This window comes from Salvelinus sp. IW2-2015, linkage group LG8 (assembly GCF_002910315.2).
Source record: "Salvelinus sp. IW2-2015 linkage group LG8, ASM291031v2, whole genome shotgun sequence".
NCBI lineage: Eukaryota > Metazoa > Chordata > Actinopteri > Salmoniformes > Salmonidae > Salvelinus > Salvelinus sp. IW2-2015.
The window spans coordinates 54156978-54171911 of NC_036848.1; the positions used below are offsets into that span (position 1 = coordinate 54156978).

The window sequence follows — 14934 nt, forward strand, 5'->3', positions numbered from 1 at the left end:
TTCTACAGACGACCCTCTCAGCGTTCTACAGACGACCCTCTCAGCGTTCTACAGACGACCCTCTCAGCGTTCTACAGACGACCCTCTCAGCGTTCTACAGACGACCCTCTCAGTGTTCTATGTGAGCTCGATTTTATACACCTGTCAGCAACGGGTGTGGCTGAAATAGCTGAATCCACTAATTTCAAGGGGTGTTTGACTGGAATAGCGAATGTAGGCCGTTGTCATGACGTTGCCCTGTTGGTGAGGTTTATGACCCCCATAAATACCTTTCCCCCTTTTCTCGCTCTACTCTACATAATGGACTCTTGGAAACCCCTTTGTTAACATAGAGCGAGTATGGTAAAGTCAAAAGGTTGGGAACGGAACAATATTTCAGTAATCCAACCAGTTGAAAGTATCCGTCGGTACTTAAAAAGAATATGATGTCAGATCAGTTGTTGTCTGGGACATATCTGATGATAACATGACATAAACTGTATCTTGGAAAGTCTACACATTCTAGTCATCGGATTCACATGGAATTGTAGTGCAATTGAAATGCTTAAATATGAAACTATTTGTGAAAAGATTAAATTAAATTTAGGTTTAATATGAGAATTGTTTTCATAAGTAAAATATGCTCACTCAGTGGCCACGCCCAAGTGAACCAATTCACGGCGGACTAAGCCAACCTCAGCGTGAGCTCTGGTTGCGAATGGTTGAACGACTACAACCTAACGAAATTAACATTGTGTTCCCTATGACGTGAGGACTGATGTCCATACGTTTAAAAGGGCGAATTTCAACATTGAGGTGACGATCGCCACGCTGGAAGGATGAATTTCGACGATACCAGCCAGAATATAGCAAGAGCTTATAGTATGGCAACTTGGTATGAACTTTGAACTCTTATTCACTAAAGAAGTGATACATCCTAGACATTGAGTTATCAGCAGCAGCTGTAAACGTGCGTGGCCTAGGAGAGGACGAACAATCTCTTCAGAACGACAGGGTACTACAACGTATCCGTTCTGCCAAACGACGACAGAGTACTACAACGTATTCGTTCTACCACATGACGACAGACTACAACGTATCCGCCCAGAAATATTCTTCAAAGGACAAGGGAGATCTCTGCTGGGCAACCCAGCCTTCCATCTTCGACAAATCTATCAAAGCGCAGCTCAGAGTAAATATATTTCTTGCATTTTCCTTTGCCGAATGGGCGGTTATTTAGAATGCATAAGATTCTGTATTTACGATAGCGTAGCTTCATAAGATCCGATAGAGACCCAATCCTTTAGTACCTCAGTCTTCCCGCTCTTTCATTCAAACCCAACCCCCTTTCTTTGTGTAACCAGCCATCATATCYGTTTCGTCCACTAGGGACGTTTTCTTTTATGACATAATTAGTCATCAATGTATGATCCATCCTGTGTATATGTCATTCTGTGTGATTATTTAGTTATTTAGTAAATAAATAATTAAACAATTTTGTATTGCTGATTCAACTTGTTAGCCAGGGTTCGTGAAGATAACCAAGAATTTTACGATGTTCAGATGAGACTGAATAAGGTGACGATTAATAATTGACTGCTATTGATATAAAAGGTTACCAGGTCTTTAAGAGTTTATTCGGAAGACAACCACTCTATAAACATTCTTCCGTGGTGCCGACTTCCTAGTTAATTACATTTACATGATTAGTTTAAATCAGGTAATATTAATTACAGAGAATAAATTTGATAAAATAGCATGTCATATCATTTAATCCATAGTAAAGACACGACACCGCTTTCCTGTTGGTTCGTTTTTTTCAAATCATGCCAGGTAAGCTACTCCGGTTATTTCACTCCAAGCATCSARCAACCACTGTTTGAGGAGCATGCAGCCTCTTCCTACTCGACAGGTYATATTCCACCCAAACTCTGTATGCCATGGGCCCTCCAACCTTGTTCCTGCAGCTAACTAGTGGTTCATTTGGGGAAATTAAGTGAAATCTGTTTGGGAACATTGATAGTTTTCARAACAAAACATATTTAATTAAACCGGTGACAGCCCGTCTCTCTGTGTGCTCGAGAAAGGAATGAAGGAGAGAGGAGGAGGAGATGGAAACTCACTGTAGTGAGATATTCTGTAGCTAAAGGTAATGTGCCAGCCTATATGAAAATAGAAGCTATTCAAGGCTATTCAAAATCAAATACAAATTCATTATAATTGTAGGCGAACTCTGTAAGCTGCAATGCACAATCAATGAACAAAAAGCATGGCCTAGGGCTACATGTTCTCTCCCAGACTCAGGGAAATACATTTTGGAGAGCAGCATAACGTAACCAGTCTATCCAGTATACTTAATAATACAGTCTAAACTCAAGGGCGATTACTAGAATGAGTTACATTTTGGAGTATAGCCTCGACGAATCACATACCACAAACATCTTAAAATCAAACATCTTTACCAAAGACATCTTTAACCAAAGATGTGTTTGATGTGATTTCCGATTGCATTCATGTCCGAGTGGTTAGAGGGACAATAGAGCCCTGAGTAGCAGGCCATTAGGACCTGATGGAGGGACAATAGAGCCCTGAGTAGCAGGCCATTAGGACCTGATGGAGGGACAATAGAGCCCTGAGTAGCAGGCCATTAGGACCTGATGGAGGGCAATAGAGCCCTGAGTAGCAGGTATTAGCAACATGATGGAGGGACATAAGAGCCTGAGTAGCAGGCATTAGGACCTGATGGAGGGACAATAGAGCCCTGAGTAGCAGGCCATTAGGCCTGATGGAAGGGACAATAGAAGCCCTGAGTAGCAGGCTATTAGCAACATGATGGTCATCAGTGAGTTGGGTACTACCAACATGAGTGCATAAGAGGAGATTACGTTAGTGGAATTTTTACTTCAGTCATGAAACATGACTGGTGTGTGGTGGTAATACGGTCACCATGAGGCCGGTTGCGGAGGTGATACGGTCACATGACGGCCGGTGCGAGGTACACGGTCAGTGACTGCCGGTGCGGAGGTAACACGGTCACCGTGACTGCCGGTGCGGAGGTAACACGGTCACGTGACTGCCGGTACGGAGGTAACACGGTCACGCGTGACTGCCGGTGCGGAGATAATACGGTCACCGTGACTGCCGGTGCGGAGGTAACACGGTCACCGTGACTGCCGGTGGCGGAGGTAACACGGTCACCGTGACTGCCGGTGCGGAGGTAACACGGTCACCGTGACTGCCGGTGCGGAGGTAACACGGTCACCGTGACTGCCGGTGCGGAGTAACACGGTCACCGTGACTGCCGGTGCGGAGGTAACACGGTCACCGTGACTGCCGGTACGGAGTAAAGGTCACCGTGACTGCCGGTGCGGAGATAATACGGTCACCGTGACTGCCGGTGCGGAGGTAACACGGTCACCGTGACTGCCGGTGTGCGGAGGTAACCGGTCACTGTGACTGCCGGTGCGGAGGTATCACGGTCACCGTGACTGCCGGTGCGGAGGTAATACGGTCACCGTGACTGCCGGTGAGGAGGTAATACGGTCCTAGTAAAGGCTAATACAGCACTGTTTGTATCCTTCAATGTAGGAATGATGGGATGCAGGTACTAGTGCACCAGTCCGAACCTTGTTGAAGTCACAGAGCTTCCAGAAGAGCACCAGTAGCTCCTGGTGGAAGCGGATCTTCTTGGCTGAGTTGGGCAGGTAGGTCTGGATCAGAGGGTTGGTCCATCAGTCTGGCCAGACCGCTTCAGAATGAAGCTGAAGTCCTGGAGAAAGACAACAACAAACTCTCCTTTGAAAATGTGCTGCGACTTGAAGGGTTTAAAAAAAGGATATGTGATTGACCCAGAGTCACATGGTTCTGGATTGCCCGTTTGAACAGTGTACGTTAGTGTCTTACCTCCTCCCTATGGATCCTGGACAGGTAGTTTACAAACAGGTTGTCTGGTCCCACAGGCTGAGAACACAAGGAAGAGAAACATTATGATAACAGATACAACAACCAACAATTCCACGTGACCAGAGGCAAGATGGAACTACCACCATGTTGCTTAGGAACCCAGTTCTCTCAGATCTCCACAAGAAGGGGACTTGAGAATCAGGCTSTCTCTCTTTTACCTCTAGGTCCTCCATGACGGAGGCAGAGTGGTCCAGGCTGTGTTGGGCTGCMGCTGGCCCGGCRTCGTGCTCCAGAGTCACTATGAGGATCTGGACAGCATGCTCCACCAACACCTCTCTGTAGTCAGAGAACATCAAGTGATTGTAGGGGATACCGTAACCCACTGCGTCATAGGCACACACCACGTTGAGGAGAGACGTGAAGAGAGGCAGGGCATGTCTGGGAGGAGGAGAAAGAGGTTAGGATTAGTGTAACACACACTCTTCAGACCAAATCTCAATCTTCAGTCATAAAGTGTGTGTGTGAGAGAGAGAGAGTGTGAGAGAGAGAGTGTATATATATAAATATGTGTGTGTGTGTGTGTGTGTGTGTGTGTGTGTGTTACCTGTTGTCTGTAGCGCAGAAGAAGGTAACCCAGGGGTTGAGGATGTTGTTGTCAGCAGAGGGGGGCAAGTACATGGTCTCAGAGAAACAGGTCAGCAGCAGCTTCAGCAGCTCCGTCCTGACCAGGACAGTGGAGAGGAAAATAGGAAATAGAATTTCTAAAATCAACTCCCGAGTCCCCTCTAGACACTTGTGTAGATTTGAGAGGGCTGGATAGGTGTACGTAACGTGGTGAGAGTTTCATCTTGCCCCCGATGAACCAAGTGGAATTGTCGCCATATTGATTATACCTATCCTACACAAGTAGTAGATCTAGTAATTCAGGGATGCCCACCTCTCCATCTTCCCTGGGTCTCACCTGTTGAGGTCGTGGGTGTAGTTGAGTGGGGGGGACTGAGCGAACCCCACCCCTGCCTCCCAGATYTACTCACAGCTGTCTATGGACTGCATGTCCTCCGCTGTGTCCTGGGGAAGGGAAGAACACCGAGGTGACCTTCAAGCCTAGTCTAGCAGCAATTCCATTTTAATGTTACACTCCATAAAACGTAGAACAATTATTGTTTGGTTAACTAAACATGGTACAAACCATAGTTCACTGCACAATGGGTCATGTGAAGAATTCATGATTGTCAAAATGGGACAGTGCTGAGGTCACAAAGGAGACAGTGGGCCATGGTTTATTCATATCAGCAGAGGGTAGAAGGCTGTGACGGAGAGGGCTGTGACGGAGAGGGCTGTGACGGAGAGGGCTGTGACGGAGAGGGCTGTGACGGAGAGGGCTGTGACGGAGAGGGCTGTGGCGGAGAGAGCTGTGGCGGAGAGAGCTGTGGCGGAGAGAGCTGAATCATGAACTACAACGCATCGGGGCCCGTCGGTCATGAACGGGTGACTGATATAAAATGGAGCATGGTACTACAGTAGTGGTTTAACAGAGACAAACAGCCTGATGGGCCAGCCAGGGGGATGGATGCAGGGTGAACCTGTGAGCCTACATTAGTCTATCTAAATGAATTGAAAAGTTTACGATCCAATGGTGAAACTACTCCTCTTCATTCAGAGTGTGAATCAAAACCTAAACATTATTTTTTAAGGCAAACTTGCAATGTATTGGAGGCTTAGAAGCTAAATCTCAGCATAGAGTTCATTGTTTAAAAAATWATAATTCTCTCTTTCAATGGTGGAATCAGTTAGCAATAGCATCTACTGTTGCTTGCTAAGGRCTGTGCATGTTCTATGAATCAATTTAGCCTACCTTGTATTATTTATAAATCATGTGTTATGTTGGAAGTGCACTCACAATCTAATTGTTATTTGTCCAATGATTAATTCTTTCTTTCAGTCATTTTTTAAGGAGTGGCTCAGTCCCACTCCTACTGTAGTTKATTTTTCATAAAGCTTTTATTGAAAAGAGAGAACAGTGTTGGAAAGACGGAGAAGATAGGGGGAGGGTGGGATTCTAACCCAACTCTGGCACGTGTGTACCAGGGTCAGCGGCTGTAAGCGACAGACACTGAGGCCACCAATAATGTATTTTTCCTATTGGTTGCCTTGAACATGTAATAAAAAACAATTACATTTCCCCTAACAAAAAATGCATCTACCTCCTACAAATATGTCCATATATTATAATCCACATAAGAATTCCCAAGAGACGCGRTGTAGCCTGTACGTAGCCTAMATAGGTTACTTGAACTGTCTCAGGTAAAATGTAGGTATGGTACTGCATTGTATACAAACACCGCTTCCAGCTGCCTCCGATTCCAAATATTTCTTCAGACATTAAAATCCTCCTGCTGCGGGATTATTTCCCTCCTGTGACAAAACAGGTCAAAMTAAGATCCTACATCTGTATATAGTGCACWAAATTTTGATCAGGSCCCATAGGYCWTTGGTTAAAAGTAGAGCACTATATAGCGAATAGGGTGCAATTTGGGACGTAWCTTTTGTTCACACTTCCTTCCACCGGAGTGGAGCACTCACCTGACTTGACCAATCTACAACACCAGAGAGAGAGATAACTGTGGCAGCCAGGCAGACATTTGAATACATTGTACTAGAACCTAGTTGTCAGCAGCAGCCTCATTGTTAATCTTCATAGATTACTATATTAAGAGAGAGTTCAGTGCACAGTGTTGTGTAGTCAGTCCTGCAGGATAGGATTCACTGTCAATAGTTGCCTCTAACCATGGAAGTGAGAGACGTTCTGTGTGTGTGTGTCTCTGTGAGTGATCAACTGGGGGATTAGGAGGGTCTTTATTTCACAGCCTTGCCTAACACCATTGGGCCCCGTCCAGCCAACAACACCATATAGGTGTTTGCTCAGTGGATAAGGAGTGTCTAACACCCTCCTCCTTTCTCAGCCCAGTTGACAAACATGYCCGAGGGCCACACCTCACCTCACACGGCTCCCGCTGTGCACTGGAGTCACTCATTAACCCTGAACCACTTCCTGCACAGAGGAGACATTCTGGGACATTGTGTTCACTTACGGACCAATCCTAGCTTGGGTTCCYTGCAAATATCCGCAAAAATGTCCTTTATGTGCACAGATCTTGAATTACAATTTGGCCCCTCAAAAAAATAAATAACGATAAACTACTTGACCAGTTTGTATTATCTGTTTCCTCCTCTCACGAGAGGAACACTGGTCAAGACAAATTTCTCTCAAGAGTGTTTGTCCGAAGTTGAGGGGGTTACTCACCGAGCCTGTCCTCTTGTGGCTCTGGACGGTGAAGTCTGGACAGAAAAACAGGTCAGATACAGCCAGGAGGAGAGACTCAGCCAGGGGCCTCGCTCCATCATCATCATCACCTTCATCCTGCTGGAAGACATCATCATCATCATCCTTCTCCTAAGACACAATCCAATTCTTCTRCTCCTCCTCACCACCTTCATCCTCGGTCCGTGGTTCCCATGGCACTGTGAGTTCACCTAGGCAGAGAGCTTTCTGAATATTCTCTAGATCTGGGGGGGGGGGTTGATCACTWACATCATGTGGTCTTGACTCTACGAGCTTGACCATTTTCAGATGAACTCGTGGATACAATTTTTTTTGTCTCTGCGTACAGTTTGAAGTAAGTTGCTAACTAGCGTTAGCGCAGAGACTAAGTCTATGGGTACCCGCTAGCATGCTAACAGATACCCAAATAACACTGGGGCTCCCGAGTGGCYCAGCGGTCTAAGGCACTGCATCTCAGTGCAAGAGTTGTCACTACAGTACCTGGTTCGAATCCAGGCTTCATCACATCCGGCCGTGATTGGGAGTCCCATAGGGTGGCGCACAATTGGCCCAGRGTGGTCCGGTTTTGGCCGGGGTAGGCCGTCATTATAAAACAAGATTTTGTTCTTCACTGACTAGCCTAGTTAAATAAATAAATATAATTCCAGTCATTGTGCTAACACTAGTTAGCATTGGCTCGTGAAACTACCTTTAACTTACTTCTTCCGAGACATAAAAAAGGTTTCCACGAGTTCCTCTGCCWCTGGGGAAGTAGATAACAAGGCTTCATTGCCAAAATCCCAAAGTATCCCCTTTAACAACGTGTTGGTTGTTTTGCTCCATGTACTTTAGGAACCACAATGGAGATACTGTAAGTCTGACTGTGTGTTATCCCCGTCACATTTTAAAAAAATGTATGTGTTTTCTTTAACTGGCAAATAAAACAATCAATCAATAAATCCTGCTAGGAGACAGAGAAAGAGCTCAGTCACAGGAAACATGTCATTGACGTACTAAAAGTACATTTATATATTATTACTGTAGTATATGATGGGCTCAGTAGAACTGCATAAAGAATGTGACAGAAAAATATCAAGACTATTTTATAACCATAGTATCCCAACCAGTCCAAAATCAGAGTGTAGTAGAGAATGCCTCCTCATTGATTGCTACAGCCATTCTGCATTCACACCCATTCCCATAATAGTTCACCATTCACCCATCCAGCCTCTCACTTTAATTAAAAGGTTATCCAATACCTCTTCAATTCAACCATTGTCCAGGAGGGATGCATGGGAGGCAAGAGGGAAGGGGGCACAATATGAGCACTGTTCAGGCAGGCTGAGGTGCTCTTCAGGCCAGGTAACAGGAGACCCAGCTGGCTCAACAATTAGRAGACATTAAGGGAGAAGGAAATCCCCGACTCAAAGAGCTCTCTCAACCTCAGGATAGTGTTCATTAGGCATGAAAACAGACTGAAATGGGGAGGCACAACATAATCTGGTCCKAAAAAATCAACAAACATTTTTTTGTTGTTGTTGTGTGTTATCAAGATGTTTGAAAAAGTGTGTGTAAGTTGTGCCCTAATGAACACAACCCTGCTTGGTCAGATCTTACAACACTGGCAGGTCAGAGCTTTGAAAACCTGAAAAGACACAGTTCCCACCAGACAACACAGCAGTAGCTGCAGTAGTGGGGTCCAGACAGTACCAGAGTGGGGAACTCACAGATCCAAGTAGAAGATCTGATCTATACAAAGCTGAAAAGGGTGATGAAAGATCAAACACGGAGCTGGGAAAGAATAGTATTTCTGTGTCTGTCTGCTCTCCAACCCACTACACAGTGAATCTTGGGTGCTAATTTCCCAGCATGCTTTTCACCATGAGAAAAACAATCCTCTATCCAATGATCTGTAAACAAGTACATCTAACTGTACATAAAGTAATTCAACCAGAAATTAAATGATTTGTTCAGTCAGTGACAGTGCTGGGTAAGGACTATGGTGAAGCAGTCATGAACTCACTAGTCGGATCCAATCACGTCTCTCTCTGTAGAGACATAGCAGGCATGCTGATGTAAGTTCATAGGGAGAAGCGAASACACACTGATTCTGAGAGACTGAGTTCATTTAATGGATTGCGTAACAGGCAATCTTTTCAACTCAAGCTGCCAGAAAGCTTGAGAAAGAGGCTAGCAAGGGGAGACAGAGGCTAGCATCCTTGGCAGTGTGCATCCCTCTTAATTTGCCAAGGGGAGACAAAAATGAAGGGAACAGACAAGTGAGTCTCAATCAAACTAATAGTAATTAATATGACCTCTGATAAACCGATACACAAATTGCATGTATGATGAAATCACAACTTCAAAAGGGCTCAATGTCCAATGGGCTAAGGTAGCACAGAACACATCTGCACAGCATTTCTTATCTCTATTGGAATGGTGCCGTTCTGGTCCGTTTAACCTCAGCCAAGATGAGGAGATCAGTAKACTTACCCCAGCTCTCCCAGCACCAGGCACGGTGGACCAGAAGAAGCCTCTCCAGTCTGCGTCCTCAAAGATATACGGTAGGATACGTGTGAGCAGACGGATGCAGCTCAGGACYATCTGTCTCTCCTTCTCTGAGGGACAACCAGAGTCAGCCCCCTGGACTAGCTTCTCCACTGCCTGGAATGGACACATTAACATGTATAGTGAGTACAACACAACACACACACACACAAACGGCTTCATTTCTTGCTTATACAAGTGTTTCCATTTGAGGTATTATAGAGTAGACCCTTGAGGTTCGACACAGGCATAAAATTCAACTTACAATAGTTCTGTCCATCTGCTGCAGTAATAAAGCCTTTAGAGTCACCTTAACTGTGAACAGCAAACGCTAGCATTCCTTTCAGACCAACTGTATCCAAGGTAACCAATGGACTCCAAGGTAACCACATACAGAAAAGGGTCAAACACACACATGCTCAGTCCCTCTTTCTATTGAACACCCACAAGAGACATATTAGAAGGAAACCCAGATGGAACACCTGACCGGTACAGCACCACTAAACACACTCATAATACACCTGTTACAGTACAGCACCATAAAACACACCTGTTACAGTACAGCACCACTAAACACACTCAGAAATACACCTGTTACAGTACAGCACCACTAAACACACTCAGAATACACCTGTTACAGTACAGCACCACTAACACACTCAGAATACACCTGTTACAGTACAGCACCACTAAACACACTGTACAGGACAGCACCACTAAAACACACTCAGAATACGCCTGTACAGTACAGCACCACTAAACACACTCAGAATACACCTGTACAGTACAGCACCACTAAACACACCTGTTACAGAGACAGCACCACTAAACACACTTCAAATACACCTGTTACAGTACAAGCACCACTAAACACACTCAGAATACACCTTACAGTACAGCACCACTAAACACACTCAGAATACACCTGTTACAGTACAGCACCACTAAACACACTCAGATACGCCTGTACAGTACAGCACACTAAACACACTCAGAATACGCCTGTTACAGTACAGCACCACTAAACACATCAGAATACGCCTGTTACAGTACAGCACCACTAAACACACCTGTTACAGGACAGCACCACTAAACACACTCAGAATACACCTGTTACAGTACAGCACCACTAAACACACTCAAAATACACCTGTTACAGTACAGCACCACTAAACACACTCAGAAATACACCTGTTACAGTACAGCACCACTAGAACCACACTCAGAATACACCTGTTACAGTACAGACCACTAACACACTCAGAATCACCTGTTACAGTACAGCACCACTAAACACACTCAGAATACACCTGTTACAGTACAGCACCACTAACACACTCAGAATACATCCACTGTAATGTTACTGTTTACTACTTGCATTGTGCTACTTCCTTCACACTGTATCCAAGGTAGACAACAACAAAAAGGTTAACCCTTACATCTCCTGGGAATTAGCATATATGGTTAAGGCTACATTGAAAGTTTTTTTTTAACTTTATTAATTTACTTTTTCTCCCCAATTTTGTGGTATTGAATTGGTAGTTTCAGTCTTGTCTCATCGCTGCTACTCCCGTACGGACTCGGGAGAGGCGAAGGTCGAGAGCCGTGGGTCCTCCGAAACACAACCCAGCCAAGCCACACTACTTCTTGATACAATGCCCACTTAACCCGGAAGCCAACCGCACCAACGTGTCGGAGGAAACACTGTACACCTGGCGACCGTGTCAGCGTGCACTGTGCCCGGCCTGCCACAGGCGTCGCTAGTGCGCGATGGGACAAGAACATCCCTGCCGGCCGAACCCTCCCTATCCCGGACGACGCTGGGCCAATTGTGCGCCGCCCCATGGGTCTCCCGGTCACGGCCGGCTGCGACAGAGCCTGGACTCGAACCCAGAGTCTCTGGTGGCACAGCTAGCACTGCGATGCCTTAGACCACTGAGACAGAGCCTGGGCTCGAACCCAGAGTCTCTAGTGACACAGCTAGCGCTGTGATGCCTTAGACCACTGAGACAGAGCCTGGGCTCGAACCCAGAGTCTCTAGTGACACAGCTAGCGCTGCGATGCAGTGCCTTAGACCACTGCACCACTCGGGAGGCCTGAAATGTTTCTTACAGAAGAAATATGGACCGCATATGTATAACCATGGTAACAATCAAAAGGAAAGATTATGGGGAAAAGTATTAGACTAAAAGGTGAGGACACAACAGTTCACCTGACAAGACTGAATCCAAACATTACACTATTGATTTCATGTGCATTTTACATTTACTGTACTTTTTTGCTGCATTTGTTGATAACGAAATCTGAAAATACTCTGGATATATTCAGTAACATTCGAAGAATATTCTTGGGAAATGTGGGGTAGGTGCAACATAAGACGAAAACAATGACGAGGGTTTGAGTAGAGAACTAACTGGTGTTTCCAAGTGGCCCAACACACACACACACACACACACACACACCTCTCCAAAGTTTCCACAGTTCCCAAGTAATTTCAATGCACTTATGACTCATAAAAGAGTCTTCAACTATAAGGTTCTTTTGTTGAGCTCTCCTAGCTGTGCTGTTGAGGAACTAGAGCGAGGACACTTGTAGATGTTAGGTTTGGAACACAACCCTGCATGCCCGCTGTTGTTTGTTGAGCTCTCCTAGCTGTGCTGTTGAGGAACTAGAGCGAGGACACTTGTAGCTGTTAGGTTTGGAACACAACCCTACATGCCCAAAAGCGGTCCATTATAAACCGCAATGTGGGGCAGGTGGGCATCATTTGAAAGCTTGTTCTATTACAACATGACTTTCTAAATGATAAAAATACGATCTTACAGTGTTAGGCTTTCAGTAGAGGATTCAGAGAAGCAGATCGTACTTTTGGTCCACATAGAATGGAGTCATTTGTGCATTCAGATGCARGGCCCGTGGCAAATGTTCTTCACAATAGGACAAACATAGGCTCATTATGTTCAGGACAACCCAGGGTATAACGCCATGTCATCATGTAYCTGTACATCAAAACACAGAGATCATAAACGTTGACTCTGTACATTACATGAYTTTTATGATAAGGAAATGTGAAGTGCACYTTTGGACTCACAGGTYTTTTTGCTWACTTGTARGACATCAAAGKGATATTTCTTAGAATCTTCAACGTCTCATCTTTCAAAATACATTMAGAAGATCTAATCAAATCCTCTTAATTTACAGTATTTCCCTCACTCAGACAACCAAAAAGGTGCAAGAGTTGTCCAATTAGAGGGAGGGATGGGTCAACTTGTCAACCAGAGGTGCTCAAGTTCAGACGTTCTGTCAGTCAAAACCCATACAGAGCTGTGAAGCGGAGACACTGAGCTCTACGTCATGTGTAAGCATGTTACTGTACAGCCACTGAGCTCTGACGTCAGTATAGCATGTTACTGTACAGCCACTGAGCTCTGACGTCATGTATAGCATGTTACTGTACAGCCACTGAGCTCTGACGTCATGTATAGCATGTTACTGTACAGCCACTGAGCTCTGACGTCATGTATAGCATGTTTCGTACAGCCACTGAGCTCTGACGTCATGTATAGCATTTACTGTACAGCCACTGAGCTCTGACGTCATGTATGCATGTTACTGTACAGCCACTGAGCTCTGACGTCATGTATGCATGTTACTGTACAGCCACTGAGCTCTACGTCATGTATAGCATGTTACTGTACAGCCACTGCATTATATTTAGGCGCTTGTCAATGTCCAAATCTGCCATTTTCAACCCGTATATGGGTGCGAGTGTTAAGGGCCACACACACACAGTTCAATCCCATTCAAAACCTATTTCCCTAACCCCTAAACCTAACCCCAGAACTATACTAGCTCCTAATCCAAAACTAAATTATAACCCTACACTAATTCTAACCTAAACCCCTAGAAATAGCATTTCACTTGTGGGGACTAACAAAACGCCCCAGTTGGTCAAATATTTGTTGTTTAGTATTTTGTGCGATCTATGGTCCCACAAGTATAATTAAACACATCACACACACAGGCACACACACACACCTACATTACCTTGTAACAGAGGGTTGCCAGATTGGAGGGAGATTCTTCTCTGACAGCTCGTATCTCCGCTGCCGGCACCAGAGCAACACATCCTGGACAGATTGGCAGTATCCGTCCAGAACTGGTCCCAGAAGGCATGGTCCGTAGCCTCCACGGGCTGGGAGATGAGGCAACAGACAGATCAGATACATCCGCGTACAGGAGAGAGCTGCTTGGCTGTCGCCTACAGGAGAGAGAGCTGCTTGGCTGTCGCCTACAGAGGAGAGAGTGCTTGGCTGTCGCCTACAGGAGGAGAGAGCCGCGTTGGCTGTCGCCTACAGGAGGAGAGCTGCTTGGCTGTCGCCTACAGGAGAGAAGCTGGCTTGGCTGCGCCTACAGGAGGAGAGAGCTGCTTGGCTGTCGCCTACAGGAGAGAGAGCTGCTGGCTGTCGCTACAGAGAGAGAGCTGCTGGCTGTCGACTACAGGAGAGAGAGCCTGCTTGGCTGTCCCACAGGAGGATAGAGAGACCTGCTTGGCTGTAGCCTACAGGAGGATAGAGACCTGCTTGACTGTAGCCTACAGAGGAAAGAGAGCTGTTTGCTAGTCCTACAGGAAATAGCTGATTTCTTAGCTACAGGAGGACAGAGACCTGCTTGGCTATAGCCTACAGAGGACAGAGACCTGCTTGCGCGTATAGCCTCAGGAGACAAGACCTGCTTGCTATAGCCTACAGGAGGACAGAGACCTGCTTGGCTATAGCCTAACGAGGACAGAGACCTGCTTGGCATATCCTACAGGAGACAGAGACCTGCTTGGCTATAGCCTACAGGAGACAGAGACCTGCTGGCTATAGTCTACAGGAGGAGAAAAACAGTTAAATATAGACAGAAATAAACATCAGGGGCCGGTTACCCGGATACATAATACTTAATCACTTTAAGTGAGATTTAAGTGAGATTCTTTATTGCTTTTTAGTCCAGGATGGGTGGGTGGTCAGGTTGGGTGTCCGGGAAACCGGCCAAAGAAGTAGACATGTGATGGAACACATGTTTGTTCTGGTCAGACAATATATATATATATATTCAGCTACTGGCCTACTTCACATGTTCCTGATTTGCATTTTCTATTATAATACCAGTTGMTCTAAGATCTTTCCAGAACGTCC

At 45.5% G+C, this 14934-nt stretch overlaps 1 protein-coding gene across 1 annotated transcript in view; it reads right to left on the minus strand.

The window, feature by feature from the left end:
* The window catches only part of LOC111968169 (protein HID1-like), a 32329-nt gene that overhangs the window by 16452 nt on the left and 943 nt on the right, over positions 1-14934 (minus strand). Inside the window, 11 exon segments of the mRNA XM_070445011.1 lie at positions 3606-3707; positions 3709-3726; positions 3728-3748; positions 3883-3939; positions 4101-4320; positions 4487-4603; positions 4844-4950; positions 7187-7306; positions 9698-9868; positions 13799-13892; positions 13894-13946. Of these exon segments, the coding sequence (XP_070301112.1) occupies positions 3606-3707; positions 3709-3726; positions 3728-3748; positions 3883-3939; positions 4101-4320; positions 4487-4603; positions 4844-4950; positions 7187-7306; positions 9698-9868; positions 13799-13892; positions 13894-13946 (1080 nt within the window).